Below are 23,114 nucleotides of genomic sequence, written 5' to 3' on the forward strand. Positions count from 1 at the left end.
TATTACTTTCCACTATAAAGAGTTGACACGGATTCGGGGAGAAGTTCCAGAAGACTGGCATGTGATGCAGATTGCAGACAATTAAAAACAAGCAGACAAGAAAATAATTTAAAAAATGTTCAGTTTTTTTTTTAAAAAAAAAAAGATTTAAAGATTTGTTTTGGATGACATTGACTCCTCGTGGTTCAGTTAACGTTAAAAAAACATCAACGGAGCCAGGTGGGCCAATTGCTCTATATAAAGGACATCATTTTCAGTGTCCATACAGAGAACTTCTGCATTCCATATATAGCTTTTCCGTCTTCTCCTCTTTGTCCAAAAACTATCTCGCAGGAATAATTTTCCGATGGCCGCTGCAGATGCCAAAATTCTTTTCATCGGAGGCACCGGTTATATTGGAAAGTTCATCGTGGAAGCAAGCGTCAAGGCTGGCCACCCGACTTACCTCCTCGTTCGAGAGTCTTCTCTTTTCAACCCAGCAAAAGCACCCATCATTCAAAAATTCAAGAGCTTGGGCGTCAACCTAGTTTTGGTACGTTAAACCTTATGCTTAGTGAACAATTAATGTTTAGGAATCTATTTAATGGTAGTGTTTGATGATGTTCATCTTATATATATATATATATATATATATATATATATATATACAGGGAGATATAAATGATCATGAGAGTTTGGTTAAGGCAATAAAGCAGGTGGATGTGGTTATCTCTGCTGTGAGTTACATGCACTTACCTGTTCAATTTAAGATCATTTCTGCTATTAAAGAAGCAGGAAACGTTAAGGTACATTCAAAGTTACTACTGTTGAAGCGTAAATGAAGCTAAATTCAATGATTGAATATTTCATGATAGTGTCCGCTGATTATAATTAATTTGAAGAAATTATAACTTATTTTGAGCTTGTTTTAGTAACTATTTTGTTTACAGAGGTTCTTTCCTTCGGAGTTTGGAAATGATGTGGATCATGCTCATGGAGTAGATGGAGCAACCGATTTGTTTGATGCTAAGACCCAAATTCGCCGAACCATTGAGGCAGAAGGAATTCCTTATACCTATGTGGTGGCCAATTTCTTTGTTGGACACTTTCTACCCAATTGGTCAGATCTTAGAGCCATAGTTGCCCCGTTAGATATAGCAATTGTCCTTGGTGATGGAAACCCCGAAGGTAAAAAATATAGTTTTGCACCAAACATTATAAATTTACATATCACACATCTTCCTAATAACATTCCATTTATTAACAGCTGTTTTTAATAAGGAAGAGGATGTTGCTACTTATACCATCAAAGCAGTTGATGATCCAAGAACCTTGAACAAAATTCTCTACGTTAGACCGCCCGCAAATACTTTGTCATTTAATGACCTCGTATCTCTATGGGACAAGAAGATGGGTAAGACTCTTGAAAGAGTCTATATTCCAGGGGAGCAAGTTTTGAAGATAATTCAAGGTTAAGGAGTGATAATTATTGTTAGTTATTAACAATTTAATATGAATGTTTCTTTCCGTTTCACAAATTAAGTTTTTGGGGAACTTGAAATTCTGAGCTTGAGACTTCTAAATATGTAGCTATGCTAACAATTGCAAGTTACTTTCTGTTCTTGCAGAGTCCTCATTTCCCATGAACATGGCCTTGTCAATTTGTCACGCTGCCTATGTGAAGGGAGATCACACTAACTATGAAATTGAGCCCTCATTTGGAGTAGAAGCTTCGAAACTCTATCCCGACGTCAAATACACCACTGTGGATGAGTTCATCAAGAAAAATGCTGCTTGCACACCATTTTACTTACACCAGTTTATATCCATTAAAGATATACAACGTTTTGATTAAAAATGTGATTTTTGATTAATAAACTAGTAAAGGATTACTAGGTTGTTAAAAAATAAATATGAATTTACACAAAAAATTGTATTATCATTAACTAGTATAAAAATGATATGCACAAATAGAAAACAAGAATAAAATTGTGTATAAAAATTGCCCCCATCTCTACTCTTGCTACTCGGGGTTTATTAGGAGTGGTATTTTTTTATTGTAAAACTTCATTGTCAAAAAAAAAAGAACCGTGGATGTAGCGGTGTCTAGTGATGTTCTGAAATGATATATGAATAAAGCTTTTTTAATTTTGTTACAGTTCAAATAAAGCCCCGTTTAGGGGAACTTAACACCCCGCCCATTTGCAGCCCATCATGTTCGTTGAGCGATTAACATGAGCCTTTGTATTTATAATGTGTAACAGTGAAATTGATAAAGAAATAAAATTGAGTTTTAACTAAAGTTTATAACTTTTGAGCTAGTAGTTAGCTTCATTCTATAAAAAAGATGTTACTAGCTAGTGATGTGACGCAAGATGCAAGTGAATTGATATTTTATACATGAAAACATGTATAAAAGTGTCCTATTTTAATAATTTGAATTTTTAATATTCTTTTGAAAAATAAATTTTTAAAACCTAAACTGGGAAAAAGCTAACTTTAGGCGTATGTGCACCTAATAAGATAAAGCGAAGCGTTTCAATAACTCCGGTATAAGTGTATTATGTTATTTATAATTAATAAATTAGAATTTTGATTTATGTATTTCTCAGTACCAAGATAACAATTTAATGTCTCCAGAATTAATGATTGTAAATATTAAATAAATAAGGGAAAATTCCCACTGTGATTTTTGTAATTTATCATTTGACCCTTTATGATTTTAAACTTATCAATTAGACTCATTGTGCTGAGATATTTTGTCATTCAACTCCCTATAGTTTCAAATTTTCACTTAGACCCCTTGTGGTTACAAAAAATTTCACTTAGACACCTTGTGGTTTAAAAAATAAATATTTTAAAAATAAATATTTAAAATAAATTTTCTCTCTTTTTTATTTTATATCCTCATGTAATGAATGCATTTATGGTTTAAAAAATATTTCAAGTTATTTATTCCGAAATTAATTTATAAATTATCTTAATTTTTTTAAAATATATTTGAAATTTAGAAAATATTATTTAAGATAAATTAAATAATATTATCAAAATAAGATATTTACATTCTTTAGATAATTTTATAACGATATCGGATAAAAAATAGATAAAATAAAGTAATACTTGATTTAAATTTATTTTCTTGATAAAAATAAGTGAATTAAAAAAATATTATTTTTTAAACTCTAAATGCATTAGGTGAGGATATAAAAAAAAGAGAGAGAGAACATTTATTTAAATATTTATTTTTGTAACCACAAGGTGTCTAAGTGAAAAAATTTGTAACCATAAGGGGTCTAAGTGAAAATTTGAAACCATAGGAGGTTGAATGACAAAATATCTTAGCACAGTGGTTCTAACTGATAAGTTTAAAACTACAGGGAATCAAATGATAAATAACAAAACCACAATGGATGAAAATGAAGTTTTTCCAATAAATAAAATGAACGATTCCTGCCATTCATAAATCTCTATCTATATTTTATAGAGTAATATGTCTTTGCAAATTTTTTTTTTTTTTTGGTAGTCTGTAGGGGGCTAAACACCCCACAAAAAGCTAAGACAACAAAACATTATGAAACTTACAAGAAGAAATGTAATCAGCAAAAAACAGAAAACGAATACCAAGAGGTGGATTTGAGAAAATACACAAGTTCTCCTCCATGTGGTTATCAAGTGGAAACTTTGATAGCCAGTCTGCACAAGCATTGGTTTCTCTAGTATATGTGTAGCATAAGTGAACCTCTCACTTTTTCTGTAACCATGTTCGAATTTGAGCCATCAATTGTAGCTCTCGAACTGCTCCTCCATGTTTGGTGAGCAAGTGATAACAAAACTTGAATCACTTTCAATAATGATGTGTTTCCAACTTTCAGCCCAGGCGAGTTCCAAACCTTTTCGAGGAACAGTGACCATTTTGCCACGTTTGGACAAAAAAATTACCAGACTGCCACGTCAACAGTAAATTTTTCCAAAATGCCACGCGGCATAATTCGCTACACAGTGTAGCGAATTATGCATGCAAGTAATTCGCTACACAGTGTAGCGAAATATGCCACGTCAGAACCAAAAATGCCACATGTCAAATTTTGAGAAATTCGCTACCCTATGTAGCGAATTTCTCAAAATTTGACATGTGGCATTTTTGGTTCTGTGCATTTTGACGTGACATATTTCGCTACACTGTGTAGCGAATTACTTGCATGCATAATTCGCTACACTGTTTAGCGAATTATGCCGCGTGATATTTTGACAAAATTTATTGTTGGCGTGACAATCTGGTAGTTTTTTTGTCCAAGCGTGGCACTTTGATCACTGTCCCCCTTTTCAAACTCCCCAAAACACCCAAACATGCTTTAAATTCAACTTATGAACAAACTAGTTTTTCAATAAAATTCAAAACGCATTCCTATAACAGGAGTTGGGTACTCAGTCTTGCCCACTCCTTCACAATATTTAGCTCATACCTATGATGTTATGAGTATTGTTGTCAAAAACTAGTGTAAAAACGTAAAAATTTACGTTTTTACATTTTTACTAGAGTAATACGTGTTAAAACACAAGTAAAAATGGTTCTTGGTAAAAATTTGTAAAAACACCACGTAAAAGCGGAAAAACGATGGGTACTCAGTCTTGCCCACTCCTTCACAATATTTAGCTCATACCTATGACGTTATCAGTATTGTTGTCAAAAACTAGTGTAAAAACGTAAAAATTTACGTTTTTACATTTTTACTAGAGTAATACGTGTTAAAACACAAGTAAAAATGGTTCTTGGTAAAAATTTGTAAAAACACCACGTAAAAGCGGAAAAACGATAAAAACTAACGTTTTGACCGTTTTTACTTAAAATAAAAAAAAAGGTTTACAAAAAAATAAATTAAAAAAAATCCAATTTTTGTTTTCCCCAAATCATATGCATAGTATCTTGATATCTTTTTGTTTGGATATATGTCTTTTATAATTATGTCTTATAAAGCTGCAATTTTGTTTGAATTGTTTTGTGTTTTTGGATCATTGTGCGTATTGAAAGAAGTGGAATTATATCCTAATGAGTGATGATCCAAAATCTGCAGAGTGTATGAAGCAATTAGAACAAATTTAAAATTCATTATTTGTTAGTTATCATTGTTTATAATTTTGATACTATATTATCAAAAATAAATTTTCTTTTTAGATAGATAAGTGGCTCAACACATGTTCATTATGTAATTTTTTTTTACATGCATATATATAATTTTGTATCTGGACCTTAAGTAGTAGAAAGTAGAAACTTTACATTTCGTATCGTTTCTATGTTTTAAATTTCTATCACCTCTTTTCATTTCTACGTAGAAACTCGAGTTTAAAAACATTGGTTACGAGCATACAAAACATCCACGAAAATTAAAATCATACACTTCAACAGGAACTTCAGTAATCCAAAGGAAAACTCTCCTAGCAATTAATCCTCGGTTACAAAATTAAAGTAGTACTACGAGCATTAAAAAAAATGACAACAACAGAAGAGCAGCAAAACTTATCCAAAAAATATTCAGAGAAAAAAACGAGAGAGCCCAAGCCTTTACCCTCTGCATCTTTTATATATCTCCTTCCCCTCTTTGCGTGCACAACAGTGCTTCTCCACACGATTGCTTGGTTCTTTTCTTTTCTTTATTTTTTGTTTATTTTTTAAGAAACTGGCCCGATAATGCACCAACTAGGGCTTCCTCTTCTTTTTCTATTCTTCTTTTCGTTTATGCCCTCTCTTTTCTTGCATATTTCCTGTTTTGACCTTGGCCTGTGGATGTTATTTTTGGACTGACACCTTCGAGGCCAGACCAGTTGTCAGTGGGTCTTGGGCCTTGGACCCATGCTTTTCTGGATTTGCTTGCACCTTTTGGACTTTTGAGGCTTTGGCCTTTTATATTATCTACTAAGAAAGAAGTCCATTAATCATTTTAGATTAAAGTTTGTTTGGGATAGGTGAAATTGGGTCTCAAACAAATTCTAATCATACAAATAAGCTGACCCAATTTACAGCGATCAAAGACTCGACATTAAGAAGGTAGAATAATTAGTAAGGAGTTGTTCAAAATTAATGGATTTTCACATCGACTAACTTGCTATGATGACAATAGAGACTCGGCTATTAAGGTTGATTGACCCACGTTTCAAACCAATATTATTAAACCTGACCTGATCATCGATTTGGCCAGGGTACTAAGTTATTGGATCACTAGTTCAACCAGTAAGTTATTGGTTGAATCGGTTAACCTAGATAAACATATACAAATTTATATTTTAGACTAAAAAATTCATAAACATATTCAAATATAAGTAAAAAATTATTCCAAATATATCTAAACAAAATATATGAGCAAAATATTCTCTCTTAATCCTCCAAAATTCATTTAGATAAACCACCATAAAGAAACCATGAACTAATGCCTAAAAATAGTCTAAGAAACAACTATCTCATGAAATATGTAACAGCAAAGACACTACACAAAAAAATAAAATTACTTGCAGATTGTAAAAAGGAGGATTGTCAATCAACAAAGATTCAAGTAAAAAAACAAACAAAGCCTCACAAGAGCAAATGATATTTTACTATGAAGATTATAGTCCCTTGCTTGCAAAAATACAGATTCTGACTCATCACTTGCCTCCCCCATATCATTGGAAATAATCAAGTGTGAGTGAGTAGTGGTGAAATAAGTCTCACATTGGCTAAACATAGACCAAGTGAAGACCATTTCAGTGCAAAGAGATCCATATACTTACAGCCTTAAGGTTTTGGGTTGAGATGTGGTATCGACCCACTTATTGTGATTTAATTCTAAAAAATGTTAGATTTTGACATGTTTTGATATTAAGTAATATTTTTAATTTATGTAGTGTATATTATATTTAGTATTCAATGATTTAACAAAAAAATGAAGTTAAACTTATAATACCCATCAATTTTGTAAAGAAATATAAAATATCCCAAATATTTATATTAGGCTCAATAAAATAGTAATCATAATCTAATCGTTGGAACTAAAAAGGCAATGCAACGTAACCTTTGAATCATTTTTTGAGTCTATGCAACACTGTCGGAGTGTCGAAGAGTTTCGAAAAGTGTCGAACACTACACGTCAGGTTTTTAAAAGTGTCGGTGCATCATAAGATGGAAGTATTATTTGCAAAGGATTTTGGGCTTCCCATACCATTCTCAACAGTGGTATCAATGCCAATGCTTTGACTGGGGTGAGTATATGGAGATGGTGATGCACTTGAAAAGGTCTTTGCAGAAGGCTAGTGTGACTCTAATACTTAAAGAGAAAAGACTTCCAAAGATATTGTCCTTAGGGGGAGAGCATATTGTTGGGCCTCACACTTGAGGGAAGGATGTTAGAAATAATCAAGTGTGAGTAGTGATGAAGTCTCACATCGATTATAAATGTTTGAAGTGAGTACCATATAAATAATCAAGTGTGAGTAGTGATGAAGTCTCACGTCGATTAGAAATGTTCCAAGTGAGTACCGTATAAATGCAAAAAAGACCCATACAATTTGAGTATTAAGGTTTATCATTTGGCTCTTTTAGTGAAAGAATCTTTGTAAAGGTTTTGGCCTCTCCCTTACCATTTTTTAACAATTTCTTATCAAACTCTATTCTGTCCATTGTTTTTCTGCTGACAAATATTGTCAATCTAGAAAGCAACCAAAAATAGTTCAGCTTATAGCAGTTTCAACGGGGTCGTCTCTTCGATTTCTATTACAATCATTTTATTAATAATAAAAAAAACAGGAAGAGGCGAATAAGAGAAGTATGAAAACAAAAATTAAAAAAATCGAAAATGAAAGGAATTCTAGGGAGTGCCGAGGACAGAGAAGCTGATTGGCTGATTGCGACGGCGATGCTGTTAGCGGACAAGGTATAAGGGGAGATTGAGTGTCGTAGCCTAAGCGCTCGAAATAAACATAATATTACCTAGTTCCTCAATCCTACGGAGAAAGAAGGGTCACAATGAAAAGTACGACCTCGTTTAGTTAATTTTAAAAAAATAAATACGCATGACCCGTTTGGTTTTATTTGAACTGGCCGGGTTACTCATTTTCACAAATCCAGCCGAATTTCATCTATTCGCATTGATTTCATTGCTTGTCTTATTCACTGTTTCACTCGGATAAATTATATGACCGATTATCTTTTGATCGATTCAATTCGGGTTAGGATGCGATTTTATATTAAATAATATTTTTATAAATATGTTAGATTCTAAAAAATTTTAAAAAAATATTAGATTTTGACTCGTTAGGACATATTTTTATACTAAATAATATTTTTAATTTATATAGTGTATATTATATTTAATATTCAATAATTTAATAAGAATAAAATAAAATTTATAATACCTATCAATTTTACAAAGAAACATAAACTATAAATATTTAATATTATAATATGAGAGAAATAAGTAAAATATGTATAAAAAAATAGATAAGATACTCTATCCCAAACATTTATATTAAACTCAATAAAATAGTAATTGTAATCAAACTCAATTTTTGTATCTTTTTTTGAGTCTATACAATGCGTGTTGGAATGTCCGACACGATATGTCAAATTTTTTGAAATGTCGATGTAGACCAACATCACTCTTGCAATCTCTCTCTTGCGAACGCCCATCCAAACAAGGTTATAACGAGCAAAGATACATGGTAGTGACTAGTGACAACACTCTATTTTTAAAATTAATGTGCAAAATGTTATTCCACTTGCACCTTGTATGGTGACAGTTTGAATAACGTCTCATAAATAAAACAATTTAAATCATTAAAAATTTCACTTTCACTTATTCTTTTATCATATTATTTCAGTTCTAATTTTAAAATGCAAAAAAAAAAATATAATAATAAATTTCTGTCTGTTTTCTTTATATGAAAAAACTGGGCGAAGGGATGCCAACACCTAATATCAAAGGAACTTATTGAGCAAATAGCTTTTTGACACAGATGCTAAGGGGATATTTGATAGGGGAATTTTTTTTATATTTCCGGAAAAGTGATAGTGATAATTCTATTTACTCACGTTTGGTATAAAGTTTCTGAAAAAAAAAATCGAAACTTTGTTTTGTATACAATTTTTGTTCGAAAATGCCAAGAGGTGGTATTCTTGGAATTTCAAATGTTGGAAAAATTTTACACTTTTTTTGAGATAAAATCTCAGTAATATTTTGGCTATAAAACAGATTTTTGGTAATATTTTTGAAAAAGTGATTTTCCCATTATATTCCTGAGAATCATGATTCCCAGGTACGAAAAAATTTATCCTTTATCAAATGCCCCTTGAACACTTAGAAGGCGTGAATAAACGTTCCAAGCTTTTTAAAAATCTTTTAACAAGTGGATCCTAAATTTTGATTAGCCAAGCGAACGATGAATTAATTAATAAGTTTAAGAAACACATCAATTTTTTTTGGTTATGTGAAACACATCAATTTTAACTTGATGAAGCACCTTAACTAGTTACCTATTATTTTCTTATTAGAGAAATCAGTCAAGTGATTAATACGATTCAGTTTTAATGTGATAAAGGAAAATTTGTACCTTGTGCTTTTATCTAGACTTTAGTCTAGAGTCTATGCGTAGCTGATTTTTTTATTTATGGAGTGATATTGAACTAAATTGGGTTTCTTATATATGACCAACAATGATATGTCTAGAACAAAGAGCTTTACAAAGCGAATCACTAAGACATCTTACAAAGAGAAATGCCGATGATATATTTCAAGAGAATAACAACATTATTGTATTAGAATTTTACAAAAATAGTACAGAAGTGCCAAGATCACAAAATTACTCAAGTAGAATTTATCTTACTCGGGTAAATGGTCTAGGTATATACCAAAGCTAGGGGTCAGACGTGGTCTTTAAAAGGAAACAGTGTAGAATTCAAATAACAATAGTTGAAATGACCAGAGCTAACAAACACAATGTGCATATGAGAGTTTGTTCAATTTATAAATATGTCACTCAGAGTAACAACAAACACTTACCCGGGTAAGTGATTTTGAAAGTAACACTTCAAGTACGGTTGGAACAGCATATATAAACACTATTTTAGTTAACATATTCACCAAGAGAATTGAAAATTTCATAATCCAATTTAAGCTTGGCAGAATTAAAATTCAAGCTTCAATCTATAACAGCTAGCAATGTTATGAATGAGTGACAAAGCAATGATATAATGCCACCAATATTCAGCTGATGTTAATCCATAGCTAAACGAAAACTTACGACAAAATAAAAAATATGAAAAAAGATTGCAATTAGTAAAGCAAAATGCTGTTGAGAAGCTCTTACTCTAGTGATAAAATTATATACACTTTGGTAACAAGCAGTGCAAATATGCAGATTTGTTCCAAATATTCAGGTCACAGAATAATATCTTGAGTAATTCAACCAATGCACCCAAGACAACAAATATTAGCAACCACAGATTCAAATATCAATTACTAATGCACTTTTATGAAAGTGCCGATATTAGAAATGATATATCTAAGTGAAATGACAGAGGCAGTGACCTATTCAATTGAAATTATGCGCAAGATACATTCACGGCTTGATTGTTGCAAATTTTACACAAAGAGCAGGTAAATTGCAACTTACAGTACACACTAAAATCACAATTTAATACCATAGGTCAGTAGTGCTATATGCTTCGGTGAAAATTGAGCAGTACAAGTTTTCACACTTGTGCAGTTTTATCTCTTAAAGATAAATCTGATTTTTAATGTATTCAAGAGTAATACCAGCCCCAAAACCAACCAACTTAGATTAAAATAAAATAAAATAAATAATGCTAAGCTGAAGTATAGTTCACGTAGATATTAAGAAACTTCAAAATTTATGTGATATACTAAGATAAATTATTTAGTACACCAGTATCAAATGGACAGAAATCAAGTATTCCAAGAATATCAAATTGGCAAAACAGTCCAGCCACAGAATGAAGATGAAGGCAAACTAAAAACTGAATTCAAAACAAAATTGATTAGAGATGGTATATTTGAGTTCATTAACAAAAATAACCAGAACTTTCAACACAACTCACGGGTGTATTGTAGAAACTTAAAATTTAAGGTAGAGAAAGAAATACATAAGATTGATCCTGGTTCACTAATATCCTTTAGTGTAAGGGGTAGGGATAGTGTTGTAAATAGTAATTATGTAGTCATTTATTAGTAATTATGTAGTCATTTATTAGTAATTATGTAGTCATTTATTTGTATTTATTTAGTCCGTTACTTGTATATTGGGCCAAGCCCATTAGGTCAAAATTAGGTCAAGAAGTCTCTATAAATAGAGATCCCTATGTACAGATTCAAATACAATTCAATAATATTTCAAATACCCTTTTCTTTCAAGTTGGTAAAAGAGCCTCGCCGCCCCCCACTTTCTCACGTGGCGTTTCTTAGCAGAGGTAGGCTGGGCCTGTTGCATTGTTCGCTCTTCAAGCCCAATGGGCTCTTGTGTGAGGGGGCGTGTTGAGATATATAGTCCCACATTGGTTGTATGTGCAACTAATGTGGAGTTTATAAGGTCTTGGGCACTCCCACCCTTTGAGCTAGCTTTTGGGGTGGTGTATCCCAAGGTTCTTTACATGGTATCAGAGCTCTCGATCCAGAGGGCTCTGCTTCCGCAATTACCTCCGTTAAAACAGAAACCTTCTTTCTTAGCCTCTTTCCGCCATTAGCCGCCACCGGAAAATTTTTCCGGTGGACCTTTTGGACCAAGAGGACCAGTTTTCAAATCATTTTTCTCAGATCTATCAGTTTACGGACGTGTTATAATCGTTTGACGACCTGATCTTCCCAAAACAACACAAGGCCGCTACTGTTCATCGCGTTTTGGACACTTTTCCGGCGACCTTTCAACTCTGACCGGCCACAGAAAGGTTCGAGATCGTCGGACGACCTCGCCGCAGAAATTTCAGCTCCGGCGGCCGCGGCACGCGCTCTCACGCGCCGCCACACTCCCGGCGAATGAGGACCACTCGCATACACCTCCACCGGCGCGTGGGACACTTTTTTCAGCTCCGGCCAAAAAGTTTTCTGATCTTCTCCTCATCCTCTTTCTGGATCTGTGCTCCTATCTTTGATCGGACATCGTTTGGTATTTATTTGTGATTTTTTGGCTTCTTGGAGCTTTTCTTTAACCATTTTCTGTGCAGTATGGCCTCTTCTAAAATGATTTCTTTTTTAAAATTTTATGATGGTACCTCTTCTAGACCTAAGAGAGATGACCGATGATGTTCTTATTGTAAAAGAATAGGTCATATCAAGGATTTATGCTTTCGCCTTTATGGAAAGCAAACTGTCTTAGAAAAGATGGCAAGGATGCGTGGTCAAGCGCATTTTACTTCTTCTGAAATAACCCCTGCACCTAATGAGACCCAATCTGCATTTCGTCCAGATGAGTTGGAACGACTCTGAACCATTCTTGATTATCTAAGTAAGCCATCTGATACTAGTGCTTTGGCTATGACTGGTATGAGCTCCAAAACTCATTCTTTCATTTCTTCATGTAATGATTTTAAACATTCTTGGGGTCTTGATTCTGGTGCTACTGATCATATGGCTTGTTGTGCTGACTCCTTTATTTCTTATGAAGAAACATTTGCCAAAGGTTACTCTCAAACCTATGGCATTGATTATGAAGAAACATTTGCTCCAGTTGCAAAGATGAATACGGTGAGAGTTTTGTTATCCCTTGCTGCCCATTACAATTGGGATATAAACTAATTTGATGTGAAGAATGCTTTCCTCAATGGTGAGTTAGAAGAAGAAGTCTACATGGAAATTCCGCCTGGTTTTGATTCTGTGAAAGGAGAAAATAAAGTTTGTAAATTAAAAAAGGCCTTGTATGGATTGAAGCAGTCACCTCGTGCCTGGTTTGGAAAGTTTACTAAGGTTATGATGACCTTAGGATATAAACAAAGTCAAGGAGATCACACTCTTTTTTTCAAGCACTCCCAAAATGGGATGCTTACTGTGCTCCTTGTATATGTTGATGATATTATTATAACAGGTGATGATTTTGTGGAGAGACAGATTCTGCAAACACGGCTTGCCTCTGAGTTTGAAGTCAAAGACCTTGGGAAACTGAGATATTTCCTAGGGATAGAAGTAGCTCATTCGAGCAAAGGAATCTTTATCAGCCAGAGGAAATATGTTCTTGATCTTCTCAAAGAAGCAGGAAAGCTCGGTTGTAAACCCTCTAATACTCCTATTGAGCAGAATCACAAGATGGGTTATGAAGAGAAGAGTCCTCCAGTTGATAAAGGACAATATCAACGGCTAGTTGGTAAATTGACATATTTGGCCCATACTAGACCAGACTTAGCTTATGTTGTTAGTGTTGTCAGTCAGTTTATGCACGATCCAAAGGAGAAACATATGCAGGCAGTAGAGAGAATTCTTCAGTATCTGAAAGGTACTCCTGGTAAAGGGTTGTTATTCTGACGTGATGGCAATCTATCTTTAGAAGTCTACACAGATGCTGATTATGTTGGATCCGTGACTGACCGTCGTTCTACCACTGGTTATTGCATGTTTCTTTGTGGTAACTTGATGACATGGAGAAGTAAGAAACAAGATGTGGTCGCCAGATCAAGTGCAGAAGCTGAATTTCGAGCTATGGCTCAAGGCATTTGTGAGTTATTGTGGCTGAAAATTGTACTTGATGATCTAAAAATAAAATGTGAGGGACCTATGAAGCTGCTATGTTATAATAAGTCCGCTATTTGTATAGCTCATAATCCAGTTCAACATGATCGGACTAAACATATTGAGGTCGACCGCCATTTCATCAAAGAGAAACTTGATAGCAGGTTGATTACCACTCCATACATTCCCACTGGGCGTCAATTAGCTGATCTATTGACAAATGAGCTTCCTTCAGATAGATTTCAAGAACTTGCTAGCAAGCTGAGAATGATAAATATCTATTCCTCAGCTTGAGGGGGAGTGTTGTAAATAGTAATTATGTAGTCATTTATTAGTAATTATGTAGTCATTTATTAGTAATTATGTAGTCATTTATTTGTATTTATTTAGTCCGTTACTTGTATATTGGGCCAAGCCCATTAGGTTAAAATTAGGTCAATAAGTCTCTATAAATAGAGACCCCTATGTACAGATTCAAATACAATTCAATAATATTTCAAATACCATTTTCTTTCAAGTGATAGGGATGTTCAAAATATCCAAAAGAACCAAATCGACCCATAACCAAACTGCTCCACATTTTAAAAACCAGATATTTTTAAAAACGATTTCATATGAAATTGCATTTTATTTTATAAACTGGTTATTTACCAAACCATAAAAATAATTGGTTATCCATGGTTATCTATAACCAAATTCTTTTACAATTAAAGAATAAATAAGTATTATCTTTTATCCTTAGCATTAAAATGTGAAAATTACATAAATATGAATCATTTTTAAATGTGACATTATTAGAAAAGTTTCAAATACTAACAGAATTTATCGAAGAAAAATATTTCGTCGAAAATTTTGACAAAAATCATATTACATAGAAAATAGAGACCAAATTTTTTTGTCAAAACTAGAGACAGAACAAGACTTTGTCATAATCACTGACATAAATTTTTTAGGGACAAAATATTTCAGTCAAAATTCTTGATAGAATCTAAATTCCGTCGAAACTTTCGACAAAAACAATTTTGTCCAACTTTTCAACGAAAATAATTCTGTAAAATTTTTTGATGAAACATATTTCCATAAAAAAATTGACAGAAAATAATTTCGTCCAAAATTTCGACGAAACATTTTTTCAGTAAAATTTTCAACAAAACACATTTAGAGCGAAAATTTTGACCAAAAATATTTACGTAACAAATTTTGACGAAAAATATTTCAGAAAATTTTTTTAACGAAAAATATTTATATAAATAATTCCTACGAAATTTTTTTTATCAAAGTTCTTTACGGAATTTAAATTCCCTCCAATCATTTCCCTCAAATTTTTTGACGAAAAACTTTTTTGTCAAAATTTTTATCGAAACATTGTTCATCAAAAAATTTTACAAAAAATTTTCGTACAAATATGTTCCATTGAAAATTTTGATGGAAATGTTTTTTTATCAAAAAACTTGACAAAAATATTTGTCGTTGAAAATTTTCGATGGAAATGTGTTTCGTTAAAAGTTTTGACAAATTTTTTTTTGTCAAAAGTTTAACGAAAATGTTTCCGTCGAAATCTTTCAACGAAATTTGAATTCTGTCAAGAATTTTGATGAAATTTTTTTCGTCAAAAGTCTTCGAAGGAAATGTGTTTCGTGGAAAATTTTATTGAAATATTTTTCGTCAAAAATTTTGATGAATATGTTTTTTTGTTAAATATTTTGAGGGAAATGTTTTGACGAAATTTATATTCCGTAAAAAAATTCGACAAAAAAATATTCCGTTAAACTTTTTTACAGATATGTTTTTAGTCACAAATTTTGATTGAAATATTTTTCGTCAAAATTTTTTGCCGAGAATTTTGATGGAAATGTTTTTCGTAAAAATAACGTGAAACAATTTCTATAAGAATCATTTCGTCCTGAGAGTTCCAAAACAATGAAGATTCTTGCAAGAAATAGTGGTCAACTATCTATAACCGGGAGAAACAAACGACTACTTATAAAAATAGCACAATCCATCAAAAATCGATTTTGAATTTGTTAAAAAACTGGTTTTGAACTTGATAACCGGTTTATGGTTCATAACCGGTTTTGATTTAAAACCGGTTTTGAATTAAAATCGGTTTAAAATCGGTTTTAAATCAAAACCGGTTATGAACCATAAACTGGTTTTGGAACCGATTTTAAACCGGTTTGGACAAATTTAAAACCGATTTTTTTAAAAAAAAGTGGTTCGGTTTAAAATCCAAACCATTTAAAACTGGTTCGGTTTGGTTTTTGACAATAACCGAACCGAACCGCTCCATGCACACCCCTAGTAAGGGGATAGATATGTGTAAACTAAGTACATGTTGATGTTTTATTGATCCAAGAAATAGAATAATACAATCACACTTTTCACATGCAATCAACCAAAGTATCACAAAACTCTCCGAGTGTTGAGAGAGCTCCAAGCTCCAAGAAATTTCTCAAGCCAAGCCACAGAATTCCACAACTCTTCATACACTGAAAACTTACACAGTGAATCCTTTTAGGCTTTCCAATCCCTTAGACACACTCTCAAGCAAAGCAAAGGATTCACCAACTCACTGGTTAAACTCACAAACACTAGGATTAATCTTAAACACAGGCACCAACACACAATACAATATTTGTCTACACCAGAATCAAAATTCAAGAAATTTAAATGTCAGAACATAGAATACCTAGCTATCACAACACTTAATCACAAGATATTCACCAAAGCTCCAATGAGGTGAAGGTGTTTTGGTATTTACTCCAATAAGGTCAGTTTCTTTTTTGCCCCAATGCACTCACTACTTGCATTGTTGGTCAGCACACAAAGGAAGTCCTTGAACAGAAATAGTTTTACATTTTTAAACTGAATTTTTATGTGAAAATACTCATTTGCCCTTACTAATGTTTATGAAAAGTTACAGACTTGTCCTTGTTGAATAGAATTACTAAGTTCCCTTAATCATATAAAATTTATTTGAAGAATTATGATGCATGAAATTTATTTGAGCTTTGGATGATACTCTGAGATATAAGAATGTATTAACAAATTGTCGAACTCATTTTTAACTATATTTCCTGTACCACCAGTGGTATATGGATGTGTCCCATGGAGGGTGAAGTATGTTGATTGTAAGAACATGCACCGTTAATTAAGGAAATTAATTAATTAAGTATGAGAAATTAGGAAATAATTCCATAATTGACCCTAATAATTATATTGAGGCTTAAATAATTATAGAAAGTGGTTAATAATGCTGAAAGTCGCTTTTCGGACGAAAAACGCGGATACCGGTTCTGCTAGTCGATATAAATGCGTACCGAAAAAGTATCCCGGAAAATTATAATAAGTGCATGATAATTCCTAGAATAATATATAGGACTTGTAAAACGAGTTTCAAGTTAAAATAATGAGAATTGGTGCCAGAAACTGATACTGGCTATGAAAAGCGCATACCGGAAAGGTACTCCGAAAAATATAATAAAAATATGATAATTCTTGTAAAATTGAGTAGGTTAAGAATCCTAAGTTTGGGATTAAAATGCTAAGCGTAGCTAATAATGTTAATACTGTGTCTTATTTTAAGTGAACCTATTTAAGCTAAAAGGCATAAAACCCTAGGCCATAATTTGGCTGCTACGTGAGTGTCTTGAGGGCTGATTCTCTTCAGCCATTACCTCTTATCTTGGAGCTTGGACCCTTGTGCTTGTTTGAGGGCCAAGAAATCACCTTTCCTTTGGATTTCTTCACATTAAGACGTGTAAACACTTAGTAGTACATGGTGAGGAGGTGAGGATGCATTGTTTCTGAGTTAAGTTCTGTTTGTGAGGATTGTTGGGGCTGTTTTTCTGAGTTTGAGTGGTTAGTCACTTTGTGGTGGCATTTTTGAGTTCCAAGTTGTGAGCTTGTGGGGAAAGACATCATCTTGTGATGTCAAATTCGTGGTGATCAGAAGTCAGTGTTGTGTGACTGTGTTAGAGGCTCCAAGGAGGAGTCTTTTCTGAGTTTAAACCTCTTGGAGGTATACCTTGATCACTCTTTGTCATTTTTGGAGTTTAAAGCTTGTTTAATCTTTTAAAAAGTGAAGCTTTAACCTTTTGAGTAAAGAAAGGTGTTTTTGGGTTCATAACATGTTGGTGGTTATCTGTTTAGGGAGTCATTGGACTCCTAATCGCTTTTGGATCCTTAAATTTGGGATTATGCAGAAGTTGGCTCGAATTTCTGCATTCTGTTGAAGAAGTATTCGAATATTTTTCGTGTAGTATTTGAATACTTGTTCATGGTAGTCGAATACTCCTTGCCGGAGTATTGGGATACTTTTCTGGGAAGAAAAGTATTCGGAAACCTTTGAAGAAGTATTCAATACTGGAAAGTATTTGAATACAGTGAGGTTTGGTATTCGGATACTGGGGGAGAAGTATTCGGATACTTGAAAGTATTCGAATACTTTATTGAAAGTAACCGAATACTTTCTGGAGAGCTGGAGTATTCGAATACTACTCGTGGAGTATTCGAATACTTCCTGCAGAAACAACATGTAATGAGTTAAAATGAGTAAGGAAGACCTAATCACTTAATGTAATCTGAGCTATGATTATTGATGATTAATTATGGTATGGGCAGATTGTGATTGTGCTGTTTGTGGGCCTTGAGCTTGTGTGGACTCTTAGCATTGGATAGTTAGCTTGCAAGGTAAGCTTTCGTGTCCTCGGTTTAGCCATGTTATGGTTCCACCATGTCCCATGGGGGTATGGATATATGCATGCTGTGTTACATGCTTTTGATGTTTTGGAAATGCTATTGAGCTGTTATATGCTAGTGCCTTTATGATATGCATGTGGTGTTCCACCTATACGACAAGCTTGAGTATGTAGTACATACAATATAGTGAGGCTGTGGGTGAGGTGCAATCAGTGTTCCTTATACTATCTGTAGGTAATAGACGTATTCCTGCATTTCTTTGGCTAGTAGAATAGTTACAACACACATGGCATGAATATCTGTTGCACTGCATTGAGTTTTGGAACTTATATTGAATTACTGCCTTTGGAACTTATATTGCACATGTAAGTGAGCTTGGGGTGGAAGATCCTTGAGGACCCCTTGTCTTACTGAGATTTCTGGTTTATAGATTTCACCCCACGTTTGGGGAATGCTTATTTCAGGTTCAGGTAATGCGGGGGTTGAGACCTCTAATGGGAGGAGGCCAAAGCTTAGTTGATAGATGTTACATGTTTATGCTGCTTATGCTGATATGCTGTTATGATTGGATGTTGGATCCTATTTACTGTCTTATGCTTTTAACTTCAGTTTTTGGATTTCTCTGTTGAGACTCTATTGGTTATGCTGTTGATTTGGTGAGCATGAGGATTGTCCATGCCACATAGACTTGATTATGTCTTGTTTTATGTTGGAGTTGTATTAATGTATCAGGATTATTGTCCGGACTACGTGTAGTGGATCCGTGACATAGATATTCACTTTATCTATATTATGAGGTATTTCAGTTAGATTTCTTTTTGTAATTTACATTCAGGTGATATTTTATGAAATTGATTAAGTAATCAACTTGGCTAAGTATAATGACGTCATAATTGAAAAGAAAAAGATATTCCACATTTTTAATTAAGTGCAGCTTAATACGATGATATGTTAACAAACCGGGTATACACGAGGTGTTACATTGATATAGGGGGTGTCCATAGTGGCAGTGGTAGAGACCAAAGCACTAATGAAGCTTCCCATGTATGTGCATCAAGGGGAAGTGTGTGTGAGGCTTGAATCTCTCTGCGTAGAGGCAGAGTAACAGCAGAGGAGAGGAATGAGAAGAAGATCCCCCCTCCATGTGTGAGGGGATATTTAGAGAGGAGAGCCCTCTCTATTCTGGGGGAGACCGTTGGTCTCTCCTATGAACTATCTCATCAAGCCATGTCTTTTCTTGAGACAAGACATGTTGTCCATTGTCAATGTACAGGGGCAGCTGTGCAGGGAAGGGGAATGCCCCAGTGGTGAGCCTCTATGGCTTGCCATGGGTGCCTTGTAGAAGGTTCAAAATATGGGCTTTAAGAGATTGAGCCCATCTGGTGGGCCTAAGATGTGCATCCAGAACAGAAACCCCTCAGCTTGGTAGCTTGAAGGAGTCAAGGTGCCAAGATATATAGCAGCTTAGACTAGTTACTCGTGCATTATTCTAAGTAGGATACAATGTAATCGATCGGTAATACGTCGGCCTTCATGAGTTGTTTATTTGTTGTCTTTAAGTGTGGATTGTTTGGTCGGTGATGCTTGAGTGCTTCAAGAAACTCTTATATTCTGGCTTGCAATAATGTTGAATTTTGTTGTCTTCAAATATGTGCCTTGTTATTGAGGAAGGTCTTCAAATGTTGTTGAAGCAGCAATAATTTGATTGTAAGAACAAACTGACGAGCCCATGCTGAATCAGGTAGCTTGGAGATTTTAACAGCTGGAATAAAGATGTCCTGACCGTCATCTGATAAATGATAGAATAATATTGTATATGAAAGCTTCTGGAAAATATAATGTGTCCGGAGAGAGAGATGATGGAGATCCTGATGATAAATATATACGTTCTCTTCTTCAGCAATAAAACTCGGCGATATGAATGTATGATAAATAATGTCCAGTGACTTGGGTCTTTCATGACTAGTTGCTCAGATTTTTTGCTCTATGATCATGATTTATGATCATGATGAAATAATGCTGATAGAATTGCAGATGCAAGCTTTTGGAGAAAATAATGTTGTAGATGAAAGCTTCTAGAGAGAGGATAATGTGTTCCAAAATAGAGAGAGATGGAGAATCTTCAAAGATGATAAATATATATTCCCTTCTTCAACAACAAAACTTGTTGACGATATGAGTGTATGATAAATAATGCCCAGTGACTTGGGTCTTTGATGTACGGTTTCTCCGATTTAAAACCTGCAACGACTAATACTATAGTGTATAACTGACGATAAAAATGTGCCTAGATGGGACGTTGGCCCGACGCCAGCTGTCTAGGACTTTTGCCAAGGGGTAGCACGTCTCAGACTTTATTTACCGGGGGTGAGAACTGTCCCGACCTTCATAATTAATTACCGAGGGGTGAAAACTGTCCTTACCTTCATAATTAACTACCGGGGGGTGAGAACCCGACTTTCATAATTATCGAGAGGTAAGAACCGTCCCGACCTTCATAATTAATTACCGGAGATAAAAATCGTCTCGTTCTTCATAATTAATTACCAGGAATAAAAACCGTCATCTCCTTCATAATTAATTTGGCACGCTTCAATTTGAGACTCCGGCCCTGCAATTCATTTGACATTATCAAAAGTTAGGGTTGTATGAATTATTAGGAGGTCTTCAAAACTATAACTGAGGAAGAATTCATTAATTGAGTGGTTATAAAATGCAGTACATGCAGGCACGTTTACACAGGATATATTTTTAGCATTACACCTAAGCTTACATTCCATCTGTCCTGTCTTTCTAACCAGAATATTTCGTGCAAGGTCACATACAGGTATGCAGATATAATTGCAAGACAGTGAAACTATATATGACTTACTTTAAAAGAAAAATCGTACGTAAGTAGCTAATGCAAAACAGAAAGACAACACTGAAAATGCGCGAGACAGACAGAGACCATGAGCCTGGTAACGGACAATCTCAAAGCCGCCTCTGTAGACAGAATAATATAGTCCGCTGTCTTGAGACAGCGAGTCCGCTGATTGAGACAGCCATCTCCTAGTTGTACACCAAACAAGAACCACCAAGGCGTTTGGTGATCCAAGTACAAGTCAAATATTGCACATGCATCGCGTCGCATATTATGTCAGGATGACTCAGGAGTTAAAGATTTAAAATTTTAATATTAAATGCCGAAAAAGGAACCCAGTGAATATACAAGTCAGATATTGCGGATGCATCGCGTCACATATTATGTTAGGACTCAGGAGGGCAGGATTTAAAAATTTAACTGCCGGAAAAAGGAACCCAGTGAAAGAAACCTGAAAGGATCTGTTTCCAAAAAAAGAAACCTGAAAGGATCATCATCATATCCGCGGCTTATTTATCCTCGTGGATAAAAAAAAAACATGTGACCGTTGTGAGACTAGTTTCATTTTGCTTTTGTGTTGGACTTACGCATATAGATGCCTCAAAAATTTCTCAATCCACCTTATTTTTATTATTCATTTCCCTCTTTAAATTTAGGGAAATATTACTCTCAATTTTACATGAGGTAGTTATCTCATTTTCTCTCACTTCGAAAATCGTGCCCCTTCTTTTTTCTTTTTCTTTTTTGCTTTTAAATAGCGGACCCTACTTGGACTGTAACATGAGAGAACTACTCTCATGTTATATGAGAGTAATATTACCCTTAAATTTATCCTCTCTTCAGTTTTTTCTATGTAGAGTTCTATTTTAAATAAGTATTCGTTAACTTATTTATTTAATTTATTTTGTTGTATTATTTAAATAATAGAATTGTAATTATTATAATTAGGTTTAGGTGTTGTAAAATAGTAAATAATATAGTTATTAGTACATTAAATTAGGTATTCAAATTTAATAATTAAAAACTGATTACTCTTATAATGTAAACAATAATTTATATAGTAATATTTTAATTAAAATTATTAATTTTATCTATTATATGATTGTAATTGATTATTCTTTAATGAATGTTTAAATTGTTTATAGTGTGAAATAAATTATGTTAAAAAATTGTAAAATTTACATAAAAATTAGTTTGTTAAATTTTTGTAATTAGATACATGGCACTTGAGGATTCTCTGGATGCATTGATCCCGATATGAGGGGTGGTTGTTCTTGAGCGAGGATGTATAACAAACAGATATATCACAGACAGTCTAGATTGATGGGAGTTATGAGTTCACGTAATGCCATACAAAGCATTATGTGTACGAACTTCTCTTTGGGAAACTGGATAGCATATTTATCTACAGCCTTTTTCACTTCCTCCCTCTATGTACACTTCTTCCGTCTATGCATCACAAAGAAATGAGATAAGTATGGATTATGGAACATGTATAGGAAATGACTCACATAAACCTAATATCTTAAAGCTTTGGTTGAAATGTAGGGCTTAACTCATTTATGGTAAGTTGATGCTTAACTTATTGATGTGTGAATGATAATTTTTTCTCTTTTAGGCTTTCCCTACTATTTTCACATCTTCAATTTATTTTATTTTATTCCATTATTCTTGTAACTCTCTTCTTTTCTTATCCTTTAAATGATCTCTCTTAATATTTTAGGTTAATAATTTACTTATATTATGTTATTGTTTAGGGTTTAGTGATTTATATAAATAAATTATTAATCTAAAAATTACTAGAAACCATAATATTTAGGATTGAAGAACGAGAAAATAAATTGAGAATATGTGAATAAAAAAAGGTAAAATAT

The 23,114-nt window shown here is 33.5% G+C and overlaps 1 protein-coding gene across 1 annotated transcript; it reads left to right on the plus strand.

The window, feature by feature from the left end:
* The first annotated feature begins 346 nt into the window (after positions 1–346).
* Positions 347–1,834, plus strand: LOC133297562 (phenylcoumaran benzylic ether reductase Pyrc5-like). Its single transcript, XM_061496732.1, has 5 exons — positions 347–532; positions 651–785; positions 930–1,167; positions 1,247–1,450; positions 1,608–1,834. The coding sequence occupies exons 1-5, from the start codon at positions 347–349 to the stop codon at positions 1,832–1,834; spliced, it is 990 nt and encodes a 329-aa protein (XP_061352716.1).
* Positions 1,835–23,114: the final 21,280 nt, after the last annotated feature.

This window comes from Gastrolobium bilobum, unplaced genomic scaffold (genome assembly GCF_033153095.1).
Source record: "Gastrolobium bilobum isolate Gb01-03AN ecotype WA unplaced genomic scaffold, APGP_CSIRO_Gbil_v1 utg3870, whole genome shotgun sequence".
NCBI lineage: Eukaryota > Viridiplantae > Streptophyta > Magnoliopsida > Fabales > Fabaceae > Gastrolobium > Gastrolobium bilobum.